At 36.2% G+C, this 14,937-nt stretch overlaps 2 protein-coding genes across 8 annotated transcripts; one reads left to right on the top strand and one right to left on the bottom strand.

The window, feature by feature from the left end:
- Positions 1-235: 235 nt before the first annotated feature.
- Positions 236-1,415, bottom strand: LOC120257617 (E3 ubiquitin-protein ligase CIP8-like). Its single transcript, XM_039265058.1, has one exon. It carries the CDS (start codon positions 1,316-1,318, stop codon positions 491-493), a length of 828 nt encoding a protein of 275 aa, XP_039120992.1. The 5' UTR covers positions 1,319-1,415; the 3' UTR covers positions 236-490.
- A 3,073-nt stretch (positions 1,416-4,488) lies between these two features.
- LOC120257537 lies at positions 4,489-12,960 on the top strand. Of its 7 annotated transcripts, XM_039265007.1 has the most exons (4): positions 11,203-11,743; positions 11,831-11,971; positions 12,373-12,512; positions 12,641-12,960. In XM_039265007.1, exons 2-4 carry the CDS (start codon positions 11,967-11,969, stop codon positions 12,775-12,777), a joined length of 282 nt encoding a protein of 93 aa, XP_039120941.1. In that variant the 5' UTR covers positions 11,203-11,743; positions 11,831-11,966; the 3' UTR covers positions 12,778-12,960. The 7 variants fall into 7 exon arrangements, 5 of the variants coding, with proteins under 5 accessions (XP_039120954.1, XP_039120941.1, XP_039120949.1 ...); XR_005535723.1 differs by lacking the exons at positions 11,203-11,743; positions 11,831-11,971; positions 12,373-12,512; positions 12,641-12,960 and adding exons at positions 4,489-4,584; positions 5,623-5,776; positions 6,498-6,533; XM_039265020.1 differs by lacking the exons at positions 11,203-11,743; positions 11,831-11,971 and adding an exon at positions 4,489-4,584.
- Positions 12,961-14,937: the final 1,977 nt, after the last annotated feature.

The following is a 14,937-nucleotide window of genomic DNA, read 5'->3' as shown; positions in this document are numbered from 1 at the left end:
GAATGAACAAATTAATGTCAAAAGAACCACACAAGTTGGTATCACACTGTAATACCATGCCTAACGCACAAAAAACAAAACAATATAAACTGATCATGAGCTTTTTGATCTCTGCAACCTCAAGAAAAGAACAAGTTCAAGAAAGAATGAATAAATCTTCATTTGCACTCTCTAGCAAACCAAGATGGCAAAAGAAACCCATACCACACTGAACTTCTTCCAAAAACCATCAACATTTTGGTGGAAGCAACAAATCAAATGATACTTCACATTACATTATTAAACAAGGAACCAATATGCTATCAATCTGACATATTCAATATTCGATTCCAAAACAACTCTATAAAAACTGACTACCACTACTCCATATAAATTCCTTCATACAACAAATTAACATCATAATCTTATACCATCAACATAGCATAACGAGCAAGTCAAATCCGCCAGCAAAAAAACAAGGGTGCAGTTCTGCATAAACAAAACCCAACCTTCAATTTAACATTTCAAAATCATACCTTGCCTGTGATTCCTCCTCTATAGCACCACTACCACCTCCTCCCGTCCTCCTCCCTTTCAATTTCTCATACTCCGCGTCATCAGTGGGCAACTCGTACCGACAAACAGGGCAAGTGTTTCTGATCCCCAGCCACGTCAGGATGCACTCACCATGGTAATGGTGCAAACACGGCAGCCGGGTAGCTGGCTCTTCACCCGAAATATCATCCTTGCAAACAGCGCAGGTGGTGTTGCCCTTCTCCACATCCTCCTTGGAGAGCTTCACGGAAGGAAGGCTCTCTACAACCGATTTAGCGGCCGGAGGACCTTTGAGAGAAAACGCATGCTCCTCAAACTGCCCAAAGAGAACCTCATACTCAGATGTATAGACGAAATCCTCATGGTCATCAACGCTACTCGCCGCATCATTCACAGCCAGAAGCACCTCCCAATCAATATTCCTGGTGACGACCTCCGCATCATCAACCACAACCGGCCGCGCATCAATCTGCTCCCATTCAAGCTCCACGCTGTGATCATGCCCAAAAGAAAGAGAAAAGACCGGCTCCTCGTACGACTCGTGATCGGAATCAAAACCCTCGATCGCCCCACCGTCGGGATCAACAGGGCCAGAGTCACGGCGAGCGAGGGGTAATTCATCGGAGAACCAATCGGATCCGCTGTGAAAAGCCTCGTAGCTCTCGAATCCGGGTGGAAAATCATCAAATGGGGTGAGATCTAGGGTTTGATCGTGATCTAGGGTTTGAGACTCGGTGAGGGCGTCGATGAGAGGGAAGAGGGAGAGCTCGGCAACCTCGCCCATGGCGGCGATGGCGGCGGCGATGGCGGCGGCGCCGGAGTCGGAGAGGGCGACGGCGAGATGAGGGTTTGGGAAAGCGAGAATGAGAAATTGAGAACGAGATCAGGCTTAAATCGCGGGTGGGTTTCTTTGAGAGCGGTGGAATTTGAATTGACGCGAAATTGTGACTCGTATTAGTGACCCGGTTCTTTTGATTGGGTGATGAAGGGTTGTTTGGTGTCGATGAGCTTTGGAATGTTGAACACGTGGCATAAATGACGTTTATGGGTGACATGGCTTGTCCGTAATTTCGAATAGGTGTTTTTTTCGTATATACCCTTGCGAAATCTAGACTTGGATGGTTTTTCTTTGGAAATTTGAAATTACTATTTTACCCTTAGAAGAGTATTAATTGTCATTTGTCACAAGTACCCTTGTACAATGCTTCTAGAGAGAAAAGACCCTTTATTTTATTTTTTTATTTTTTTTTTACTAACAAATAAAGATATGTTAGGGACTAGACTCTACAATACTAAAATGATATTTATGCCAAATTATTAAGGGAAAATTAATGTTTACCCCTCGATAATTTCAAAACTTCGCAAACAGCCCCTGTGAGTTTTGCATATCCAAGACAGCCCTTCCTTTATTGTTTCACTTCCTTTTTACCCCCTGCATTATGAAATTCCATCATTGCCCTTAAACCTTTTTGCATACATTTTTTTCATTCTTTTTTGCATTCATTTTTGCATGTACTCATTTCTTAAACAGAGAGCTCATTTTTTTAAACAGAGAACTTATTTTTTAAACATAGAGTTCATTTCTTAAACAGAGAGTTCATTTCTTAAACAAAAAACTCATTTCTCAAACAGAAAACTCATTTCTTAAACAGAAAACCTCATTTTTTTTTTAACATAAAACTCATTTTTTTAAACATAAAACTCAACAGATAACTCATTTCTTAAACAGAGAACTCATTTCTTAAACAGAGAGCTTATTTTTTAAACAGAGACCTCATTTTTTTAAACAGAAACCTCATTGAGTAGGGACATTGAGTATCTCATCGTCGCTGATCTCGCGCTAACGCTTGAGTGCTGTGCTCCAGATCTGGCGAGCGATCTCGAAGGTGGCCTGCTCGTGTGGGGTCTTAAAGGAGAAATCTTTGTCGGCGTTGGCGATCCGGTTGGTGACGTTCCTCGGAGGTCGGAGTGGTGAGGTCTTCGGTGGCGACGTCGGATAAGACGGGCTGAACTTGAACGGAACCATTCTCGACTGCGGAGACCGCAACATGGATAGCAATAGAGTTAGGGTTAGGGATCATTCCGAGGTTTGGATCCATGGTGCCTAAGTCGGTGACGGGAACGGAGGGAGGAAGCGGCGCGGATGAGGGTTCGATCTCGCCGTCTTCGTCTTCGTCTTCATCGTCTTCCCTGTCGTCGACCTCATCTCTTTCATCTTCTTCGTCGTCGACCTCGGGGAAGACCACATGCTCCTCGTCGTCGAGCGAAGGCATCGAAAGGTTGCACCTTTTTCTCTGACAATATCGAGATCTAGATCGAGGTGGAGATCAAAATTCTAGGGTTCGAAATCCCATTTTTCATGCAACGTGACTGTGATTGTGAGCCGCATGCTTTGTCTCACTGGCCCAACCCAACTGCAATAAAGAGATTTTGGGGGTGATAAATACACCACAAAAAACTCATTTCTTAAACAGAAACCTCATTTTTTTAAACAAAAACCTCATTTCTTAAACAGGAAACTCATTTCTTAAACAGAGACCTCATTTTTTTAAACAGAAACCTCATTTGTTAAACAGAAAACTCATTTCTTAAACAGAAAACTCATTTTTTTAAATAGAAAACTCATTTTTTTTAAACAGGAAACTCATTTTTTAAACAAAACCTTATACCTCATATTTTAAATAGAAGCTTCATTTTTAAAAAGAAACTCATTGCACCCAAGGGCATTATAGTCAAACCCTGTCACACTTGCCACAACTTCCCACGCAAGGGACAATTTCGTCCAAAAAATTCCAAATTAACTCTATCAATCAATGTTAGATGTTTGGGGGGTTTAAAAAATCATTGTATTCAAAAGGAAGGGGTTTTTGGGGAGTGCAAAACTAACGGGGTGTTTTTGGCAATATTGCAAACTTACTGGGTGTTTTTGGCAATTTCCACAATTATTAAACCAAATTTATAGTTCAAATGAGGTGGATGTTAAATTAACATCTATATAAGCATTCACATTATTCTTTTTTTTATATAAGAAAAATTAATTTTGTTTTATTACCTAATAAACTGAAACCTTCCTCTCGAAATCCTAAATTATAAATCGCAAATTTTGTCATTTATTATTTAGGGTTTAGGATTTAGGATTTAAGATTAAAGTTTTTTGAATTTTTGGTTAAAAAATTTTATAATATTTGGGTTTAAAATTTTAGGATATTAGGGTTTAGAATTTATGATAAATTTTTAAACTTTAAACATTATAAAATGCGGGTTTAGATTATAAAAAATTATTTTTTTCCAAAAAAGAGATAGGTAAAGAATAACGTTGATGTTGACATAAATGTTAACTTAGCATCTACGTCATTTGAACTACAAATCCAGCCTAAATAATATTATTTTATTTTTTATTTGTGTGAATCTTAAATAAGTTTTCTCAATATAATAAATATTGCCAATAGACCAAATTGTTGTATGTTGTTTGTAAAATTTTTATGGTTAAATAAGATGGATAAATTTGGATATACAAACTCAGTTTTGTGGGGGATATATAGGTAAGTTCATCTTGCAATGATGTATGCAAAATTTTTAGATTTGATGGGGAGTCATACGTAAAAATCACACGGCACAGGGCACGATGCGGTGACGTGACTGGAATTTTAAAAATTAATTATGATATATGACATCAAATATCTCGTCAATGGGACCCACCTAATCTAAAAGTCCAAATTCCAATGAAAAAATTATAATATTTAATTTATCCAAAATTTTAAAATTATTTGAATTTCGTCACATATGACCACATCGACGATGTTTTACATATAAACCCTTATAAAATCTAGTTGAAAAATTTCTATACTTTTCAAGGGTCAATGTGCAAGTTAGCAAAAAGGATTAGAGAATAATTATTTATAAAAGGAAGGATCTTTTGTTAATTTCACAGTATAAAGAGAAGTGCTACGAGAAAGTTCTATACAAACTGAAATCCATTTCCATTGCCTTCCAAAGCCCATTCTCTTCTTGAGCGATCTGGTGATCGGATTAGGGCGAATTCAATCCGAGGTTTGTTCCCTTTCTTGAATTTCTCTCTTGAAAATTGATCTCTTTTGGTTTCTGTGTGAAATTTCCGGTTGTTTAGACATTGAAAGTAATTAATCATGGTTTCTGAGAAGTTCTTTGATGTCTTCTCTGGGCTTCAGAACTGATCATATATTGGTTGTTTATGCTGGCATTTTGTTGTGAATTATGAGATCATAGTATCAGTTGATAAAAAATATTTTCTTTTGTTAGTTTCTAACTAAACTTAGTAGATGTGCAGACATTTTGTTGTGGATCATGAGATCCCATTATTAGTTTGAAAATTATTGATTAAATGATTTAAAGTTGAAAGGTATAGTAAAGTGTACATCCACCAATCAACTAAGTATTTTTCAGAAGCAATTTTTTTTAATTAGTTATGTTGAGAGTTTAATTGAATGTGTTGGTGTTATATAGGATTGCAGTGAAATGTTTTGATGTTAGTTCAAACTGGAGTCATCCCTTTTTTTTTTGAGGAAAATGCATAAATTATATAATTTATTACAAGAAGTACAAAAATAAAAAATAAAAAGAAAGGAGACAGTTACATAGAATGACAGGGGAAAGAGGGTATAGAAAGACTTGGATGATCGATTCCTGGCCCATGCGCACACCTTGATTGTATTGCGCTTGTCACATTTGTCAAAAGTCATATAAAAAAAGGGGACTATAAAAAGCAGGGGCACAAAAGATAAAAGAAAACAAATGAGGGGAAGAGGACTGCACTTAACAGGCAGGAGTGATTAGATGGCCTGCCTGAGATGGCAGAGGGAGTCATCTCTTTTTGCAAATTAGGTTTCATAATGGAATTTCTTATAGTTACTCTTTTCTATACCTTCCGCGTGTTAAGATGGCTAGTATTTAACCAAATTGGGAAAAATATTTCCTTTACTTTCAGTTTTCTTAATGTAACTTTCTTGTACATTGCCTGGTGATTTTGTCTTTTTATTTAAGAATAAAAGTAAAAATTATTGGAGCATCAAGAACTACTTGCCTTGTGATAACAGTAATATTTTTCAACAGATTCTGGAACAATTTGGAATGTGGCATGTTGTATATCACACAACAATAGGCCCTGCAAGGCCTACTTTTGAAGTTGAGAAGAGAAGATAACCTAGTCAGAGGACTAGACCAATTTTGATGGCCTCTAAAGAAGTGTCTTCCCCTTACATGATAGGTCAACAGTCTGCTAGGATCGGAGGCCACTGGAATTTGTTTCAATTTGCTATTCTGAATGATACTCTTGATCTTAGAATAAAAGTTCTTTCACTTGACATGTTCATCTGAATTTTTTTCTTGGCTACAGGTTAGAATATATATGCTTTTCTCTGAATGATACTTCTGGTCTTAGAATAATTGTTCTTTCTCTTGACTTGTTTATTGAATTTCCTTTGTTGGTTAGGGGTTAGAATATACATGTTTAAAATATTAGTGCTGGAAACTGATATGAGGGTACCAGATACTTCAGATTCCAAAATCCAAATTCATGTATCATGCCTTATGTAGGTACATGTCTACTTGTGTTACATGTGCCTTGCAAATAATATTGCATCTTTTTTTTATATATATTTTTCATGTAAGAAAATACAATGGACATTGTTACAAAATTACAATGGACATTTTATATTTTTTTATATCAATGATTAATTGTCATTTGTGAATCATAGAATTATATCTGGAACATCCAAATGGTGATATCATACAGCTATTGTTGGTCCATCAAAATGTAAGGCCATATGAGCTATATGCCAAGGATTAATGCTCCGTATAATTTTTCGTCGATTAGAAATGTTTCCTCTCATGTGAATGTACTTCATGGTGGAAAAGTCAGAAATGCAATGATAGAATAAAGTTTGAGATTTTTTCACCTTTGACGTGAAGATTTTTCTTCGTTGTAGATGTTTGTTTTGAGACCACAGATGTCCTTTTCTTTAAATTGATTTTGTGGAAAACTATTCAAGATCAGATTTATGTACAGAGAATCACTGGTTTTCAGGGAACTGCTACTTGTTTTTCAGGAATTATGTTGGCTGATTTCATGAATCAAACAACCATGAGTTGTGCCTGATTTTCTGGGTTAGATTGACAGCTATATATATTATATAGATGTGACATCTTTTAATAGCTGTAAAGTTATTTCTTCACTTGTGTGTGTCTATAAAAGAATGTATATTTTCTTCTTCTATGTATACAATTGGAAAATAAAATTATCCTTTCTTCTCCTAAAGAATTTCAGCATGGTATCAGAGAGGGATTCTTAAACCCTAGATCTATTCACTATATCAACTGACACTCAAAGCACAGATGCTCTTGAAGTGGCATCCAACCATGAAAATCCCATTCTTGAAACTCTAGTTGCTAGCCATGGCTCCTCAAAAAATTCACCTCATCCCATTACAGGGCATAAACTGAATGGGAACAATTATCTCCAATGGTCTTAATCAGTCATGATGTATATTTGTGGCAAAGGAAAAGATGAGTACCTGACTGGTGAGATAGCTCCTCCACAACCTGAAGATTCTAGGTTTAGAACCTGGAAAATACAGAATAATATGGTGATGTCTTGGTTGATTAGTTCTATGACTAATGAAATTGGAGAAAACTTTCTCCTTTATAGCACGGCTCATGAGATATGGGAGGCAGCCAAGGAATTCTATTCCAGCAAAGAGAACACTTCTGAAATTTTTGAGTTGGAAACAACTCTTTATGATCTTAGGCAAGGAGATTTTTCGGTCACACAGTATTACAACCAGCTCACGCCAATGGCAAAGGTTGGATGTATTTTGAAGAACAACATTGGAGTGTCACGAAAATGCAAAAAATCTTGAGGGAATTTGTTGAGAAGAAGAGAATATTTAAATTTCGATGGGTCTCAATAAGAACCTTGATGAAGTTCGGGGAAGAATTTTAGCAACAAAAACCCTTGTCGGGTTTTACGAGAAGCTTTTTCGAGTACGAAGGGAAGAAAGCGAGGAAGAAAGTGATGCTCGGAGAGCTCTGCTACTATACGAGTTTCCCAAACCTCTGCACTAATGGCACTGACCTTCATCACGAGTAACTTATTTCACCAATGAAAAACCGCCAAAGAAAAGGGGAAATTATGGTGTGATCATTGCAAAAAATCCGGTCATTCTCGTGAGACATGTTGGAAAATCCATGGGAAACCTATAGATTGGAAGCCATCCAGATTTGTTGGGGATAAAGACACTAAAGGGAATCATGCGACTATTGAAGGAAAGTCAATGTTGATTCAAACCCATTCACCAGGAGCAGCTTGAAGTGCTTTGCAGAAATTCTTCAAAATCAGAAAAAATGCAGCCACAACTCACACTTTCTGGGTTCATTGGCTCATAAAAGGTACTTACTTACATGCTCTAAGTGTTATTTCAAAAAGCTTAAACCCCTGGATTGTGGATTCCGGGGCATCTGATCATATGACAGGAAATGCTACATGTCTCCAGAATTACAAGCCATGTCAACAAAATTTTACCGTTAAAATAGCTGATGGATCCTTGTCTAAGGTGGCGGGAAACGAGGTTCGATGACTATTTCAAAAGATCTAACCCTACACTATCTGTTCTTTATGTCCCAAACCTTAGCTGTAATTTACTTTTACATTAGCAAGCTCACAAAAATCTACAATGTGTTGCTAAATTTTATCCCCGATCTTTGTGAATTTCAGGGATTTGAGTTCGGGAGGGGACGATTGGCAATGCTAAGGAACATGCAGGTCTGCTTTCTCATGGAAGTTGATTCCCCACTTGTTAAAGACAAATTCCATCTGCTTGCATTACCTCAGCCCATTGTTCAAAAGATAAACTTATTTCTCCTAAGAATGATCCAATTATGTTATGGCACTATCGCCTAGAGCCATCCTAATTTTTTTGTACCTCGTAGGTTGTTTCCATCATTGTTAAAGAATAAAAGCCCAGCATCCTTTCAATGTGAAGTGTGTCAATTCTCAAAGCATACTCGTAATTCTTTTTCTAGTCTCACATATAAATCCTCTTGTCCTTTTTCCATGATTCATAGTGATATCTGGGGGCCATCAAAAGATAAAAATGTTACTGGGACTCGATGGTTTGTATCTTTTGTAGATGATCATACTAGAATCACTTGGTTATTCCTTATGAAAGAAAAATCAGAAGTTGGAAATATCTTCAAACAATTCCACATCATGATACAAACCCAATTTCATACAAAAATTCAAGTCCTTAAAACCGATAATGCCAAAGAGTACTTTGCATCTTCCCTAGGAAATTATTTAAATGAGCAAGGAATAGTTCATGTAAGTTCATGTGTTGATACACCCCAACAAAATGGGATAGCTGAAAGGAAAAATAGACATCTTCTTGAAGTTGCTCGTTCTTTGATGTTCACCACTCATGTTCCTAAATTTCTTTGGGGGGAAGCAATTCTAACCGCTGCCTACTTAATCAATAGAATGCCATCTAGAGTTCTGAATTTCCAAACACCCTATGAACTTCTACTTAAAACATATCCTCATACTCACTTTATCACTACTTTACCTGCCAAAGTTTTCGGGTGTACTGCCTTTGTCCACATTTCCTCACAAAGCAAAAGTAAACTTGATCCAAAAGCTCTCAAATGTATCTTTATTGGTTATTCCTCACATCAAAAAGGGTATAAGTGTTATTCACCTATTAATCGAAAATTCTATAACACCATGGATGTTACATTCTTTGAAGAACAACCCTACTACCACAACATTAATAGTCAAGGGGAGACACAAAGAAACGAATATCAGCTTTGGGACATTGACACACTAGAATCAACCTATGCTCCTACTATTGAACTTGCTGAACAGCTATCAGAAACCACCATAAAACCAGCTGAAAAGACCACTGAAACAACTGAAGAACTCATAGAACAGCCCACTGGAGACACACCATATTGCTACTTTCCAATACCACAAAAATCCAGCCCTATCCAATCTGCAGAACCTTCAAACTTCCAAGTCTACACAAGGAGGAATAAACAACCAATGAGAGAAGACTTGCAACAGCCTGAATAAGGCCTTGAGTCCAATCCTGACTCAAATTCCTCACATTCACCAGGTAATGATGCTTGTGATATGCTTGATGATAGACCTATTGCCTTAAGAAAAGGGTGAAGGACATGTACAAATCATCCTATGCATAATTTTCTTTCTTACAAAGGGTTGTCTCCTAATCATCATGCTTTTGTGAGTAACTTGGATAATATCCAGATACCAAGCTCCATAAGTGTAGCCCTTAAAGTTCCAAAATGGCGGACAGCAGTGCAAGAAGAAATCCAAGCCTTAGAAAAGAATCGAACATGGATAATGGCAGATCTACCAGCAGGAAAAAATCCAGTTGGGTGTAAATGGGTCTTCACTGTCAAGCATAATGCAGATGGGAGTGTTAATAGATTCAAAGCAAGATTGGTGGCAAAGGGATTCAGTCAATCATATGGAATTGATTATTTTGAAACATTTGCTCCGGTGGCCAAGTTGAATACTATCCGTGTACTGTTTTCACTCGTATCCAATCTAGACTGGCCACTTTATCAATTGGATGTGAAAAATGCCTTCCTCAACGGGACTTAGAAGAGGAAGTCTACATGGAGATACCACCTGGTTTGGAAACCTCATCAACAAAAAATCAAGTGTGTAAGCTCAAGAAATCCTTATATGGGCTGAAACAATCTCCGAAGGCATGGTTTGACAAATTTACTAAGGTTGTCAAGGCATTTGGGTATACACAATGTCAGACAGATCATACAATGTTTGTCAATTTTTCGCCTGCAGGTAAGCGGGCAATACTAATAATCTATGTTGATGACATTATCTTAACAGGGGATGACTATGATGAAATCCAGAAGCTTAAAGATTTCTTGGCAAAAGAATTTGAAATCAAAGATCTAGGAAAACTCAAGTACTTCCTTGGAATGGAAGTTGCTAGATCAAGGAAAGGTATCTCAATCTCTCAAAGAAAATATGTATTAGACCTCCTCAAGGATACGAGGAATGTTGAGGCGCAAACACTGCGATACTCCCATGGATCCTAATTCTAAGTTAGGGAAAGCGAGAGAAGATTGTGCTCCCGTTGATAAAGCAAGATATCAACGATTAGTAGGAAAACTTATTTATTTATCCCACACAAGACCAGATATATGTTTGGTTGTTAGTCTGGTTAGCCAATTCATGAATAATCCTACAGAAGAACACGTGGAGGCAGTCTCTACGAAATTCTAAGGTACCTCAAAATGTCACTGGTTAAGGATTGTTGTTCAAAAAACAGACAAATAAAAGCGGTCTCTGTTTTTCTTGATCGCAGTTGAGGCTGGGTCTATAAGCGATAGAAGATCTACATCGAGGATCTTGCACCTTTGTTTGGGGAAATTTGGTCACTTGGAGAGTAAGAAAGCGAGTCGGTGGTGGCTCGGGAGTAGTCGCGAAGCTGAATTCAGAGCCTTGGCATTAGGGATCTGTGAAGGGATGTGGCTAAAAAGAATAATATCTGAGCTGGTATTTCAAGATTTACAATCAATAAACACCTTGTGTGACAATCAGTCGACTATTAGCATTGCCAAAAACCCGAGTGCAACATGACGAGAACAAAACATGTTGAAATTGATCGACACTTTATTAAGGAAAAGATTGAATCTGGGTTAATATCACTAAATTTTGTTCGCACAAGTCATCAGATTGCAGATATCTTAACTAAGGCAGTTCCACGGAAATTGTTTGATGAATTAAAATCCAAGCTTGGTATGTTTGATATCTACAACCTAGCTTGAGGGGGAGTGTGGAAAACTATTCAAGATCAGATTTATGTACAGAGAATCACTGGTTTTCAGGGAACTGCTACCTGTTTTTCAGGAATTATGTTGGCTGATTTCATGAATCAAACAACCATGAGTTGTGCCTGATTTTCTGGGTTAGATTGACAGCTATATATATTATATAGATGTGACATCTTTTAATAGCTGTAAAGTTATTTCTTCACTTGTGTGTGTCTATAAAAGAATGTATATTTCCTTCTTCTATGTATACAATTGAAAAATAAAATTATCCTTTCTTCTCCTAAAGAATTTCAGCAGATTTTGAGTTAGAGGTCCAAAATGAATAGGCCTACTTCAGACTTATCTATTGTTCATGGTATTATTTCTGATTTTAACTTTTGTCAACTTTGTTCTTGTTCACAAAAGATATTTATAATAGCCTTGTTAGTGGTTCTTTGTCTAGCTGGAGAGACTTCTAAGTTAATTGACAAGGTTTTTGAATGAGACATGGCTGAAGAGATTGCTGCCCTCTAACTGCATTTCACAGTTCATGCTTCAGTGCTGTCATACTGATCTGGTGTTGAAACTTTTGGGTTAGAATGTTGTACGAAGATCTGTAGAATTCTTAGCTTATGCGTAGTGCATGCTAAGCTTTCATTTATCAGTTTCTCAGATCAGGCTTGTGAATTGTTATTCAGTTGTTTTCATTACAAGAAAAAGCACTTGTAGCTTTTTATAACTGAAAAATGCTGTAAGAACACATACATTACATTTTCTTCTAATTATTGAAGAGAATTTCTACACTTGATTATTGGGTAAAAATTTAGTGATTGCCAATGTAAAAATGAAACACGACTCAACTTTGATTTTAGATGTATGCTTTCAAGTTTATGAATTAATTTCCCACGAAATACATGTTGTTGCGTTCTCTTATAAATGAAAATGAAGTATACTTATTCTGAACCTTTTTATGCTTATCAAATGAAAATCAAATTCTTTGTTCAGTGAGCAAATGTCTGGGCATGAGAATGTTGTTGGTGGGAAGCTGAGGCTCAAAGGGAAAGCTTTAACAGTTAAGGAAGGGCTGTTGAAGAAGAACAAGAAGAAGAAACATAAGCATCATTATGATCAAGAAATTCAATCAGGTTCCTTTTCTTTGCTTGTTTGATATTAGATGCCTACAAAGTGTGGTCTTAGAAATTTGATTGTGTTGCATTCACTTATGTTAATTTTGTTTCCTCTTCAATTATTTTAACGGGGTTCACTTTTTTAGGTGGAATATCATCTGATCCAAATGAGAACAGGTTGGAAGATGAAGATTATCAGCAGATGCATGACGATTACTTGACACCAGTGGAAAAAATTAGAACTCCGCCGGTTATCAAAGACAGCCAACAAATCACATCGTGATCGAATCCAGGAATTCAACCAATACTTGGCAAATCTTAGCGAACACTATGACATTTCGAAAGTTGGTCCTGGTTAACATGAATATATCTCTTGTCAAGATTTGCTTTCTTCTGTACCTTGCGCACACTGTTGTAACTGTATTTTTCATTTTATTAAGTAAAGACTTAATTCCTGAAAAATCAATGCTTATTGGCCTTGTATTGGAACAAGTAACTGAACGGCAGCATGTAATATTAATATATCATATTGTTTGAGTATTTGAAGTATATATATGTATCACGAATACATTGTATCATATTCAGCTTTGACAATGTGCTTACCTGCAAAGCACAAGTTTATTCATCACAGCGATCGGGTTGATTGAAATATTGTGATTGTAAATGTTGTAAGGTTTTCATTGAAATTATCTATAAAATTGGTTGAGAATTGTTGTATCATTTGGAAGATGAAACCATAAGATCAATGCAGTACTTTGTATTGCTGACTTTTAACTTTGGTACTCATTCTAAAATCTCTTGTTCAAAGCTGTAGGATTGTTATGGTTAGAGAGTTATATAAACATCATTATTGATATTCGCCGAATGTTTCTTCATTCACATTTCTTATTTTAGGCAATTTTGATTTTTTTTTTTTAATGATAATATGATTTAGTTATTTTAATAAAAAAAATTCTGAAATGTAGTTGTCTTTCACATTCAACAAGAGAGAAAAATATATTCTAAATTTCTGATCCATTTAAGAGAGAGTGGCATGTATTTATTTGGAGAAATCTTTTTAAGTGTGATGAATATACAGGACAGAACAATTCATTGTTGTGATGATGTTTGTATTTCCACATATCCTTTTGATTGGGATGGCAATATATATGAATTGGGATAAGGAAAGATGAAGGATGGAGATGAGAGAACTAAGTTTGGATTATATTTGAGTGGAGATAGATGGTATAGCATTCTCATCCACCCACATCAACCTTTTCAAATAATCTGACAGTTAAATCTCAGAACAAAATGTGTGCATGAAGTATGAAGGGTTTATTTTAACTATGTTTATTTTGAGGGTTCTTGCGAGTTAAATGTTTAGGAAAATAAACATTCAATTAATAGATAATTAATAGTAATCAAAGTAAGTAGAAAGAGTTTATAAACAACTATTTCTTACGGTTGAATTTGCTCTACTATTGTTTTTCTGGCCTTAGTGAATATTTATTTACCATTAAAAGATTATTACAAGAAATTAAAAAAAAAGAAAATAAAAGAAAATAAATGTCATGAGTAGTAAGAATCGAAATTAACAAAATTGAAGATCATGCAAGGATGATGAATAAAAAACCATTCATTTGGCTCAATGCTAGGCCACTAGTCAAATTGATCAACAAAAGAGAAAATGATCAAAGGTCGTGTGGCACAGGTCCAAATCAGGAGCAACAATGGCAAATCAACCCATGGGCAGATCAATTTCAGGAAATGAAAAAGAAGAAATTAATTAGTGGAGAGAAAGCAAGGATGGTGCCACGTGTAGAAGAGGTAAACCCCAGAGAAGGATAAGCTCCAGGCTCCGCAAGTACATTATATTGGCAGTAAAACAGAACATAAAGGCTGGCAAAGAGAAAGGAAAAGGCAAGTTGGTTTTGGAGGATTAAAGGCCCTGCTTTCTCTCAAGGGATTTGGGAACAAGGAGGTGCTAGTCACCTAATTTCTTTTTGTTCTTCTTGGTTATCTTCTTCAGTGTTTGTTCTGCCAATAATTGTAGTTTGGGTGAAATTGTTCTCATCTCAACTTGGCTAATTCTGCCTTTAATTTCTCTTGGATGTTTTCTGAATCTATTGATCTATGAGTACTAATAATAAACTGTGGTGAATGAATGGAGGTCTGAGACCTTGACGAAAGAAAGACTTGATACTTGTGACTTAAGTTCAGTGCAAATTATTAATTAATTGAATCACATAGTGGATATTAGTTGAATTAATTCAACAGTTGATATTATTTGGTCATCCTTGTTAGATACATGTATATATGTGTATGTATATCCTGAGTATAGACCTTGTACACTATACATACCTGTACATGATTGTTGAATTGAATTCATTGTTCTTTGGAGAATTATTCATTACAAATTGGTGCTTTCGTTGTCCTCCTCATTCCATGGCTTACAACACTCGTA

Source organism: Dioscorea cayenensis, chromosome 3, assembly GCF_009730915.1.
Source record: "Dioscorea cayenensis subsp. rotundata cultivar TDr96_F1 chromosome 3, TDr96_F1_v2_PseudoChromosome.rev07_lg8_w22 25.fasta, whole genome shotgun sequence".
Taxonomy (NCBI): Eukaryota; Viridiplantae; Streptophyta; class Magnoliopsida; order Dioscoreales; family Dioscoreaceae; genus Dioscorea; species Dioscorea cayenensis.
The sequence above is the reverse complement of the archived record's forward strand: the minus strand, read 5'-3'. Positions and strand labels throughout refer to the sequence as shown.

Coding starts and splice junctions, on each gene's coding strand:
- LOC120257537 (XM_039265007.1), top strand. Junction 12,513..12,640: donor TGATCAAGAAATTCAATCAG/GTTCCTTTTCTT, acceptor TCACTTTTTTAG/GTGGAATATCATCTGATCCA.
- LOC120257617 (XM_039265058.1), bottom strand. CDS start 1,318: ATGGGCGAGGTTGCCGAGCTCTCCCTCTTCCCTCTCATCGACGCCCTC.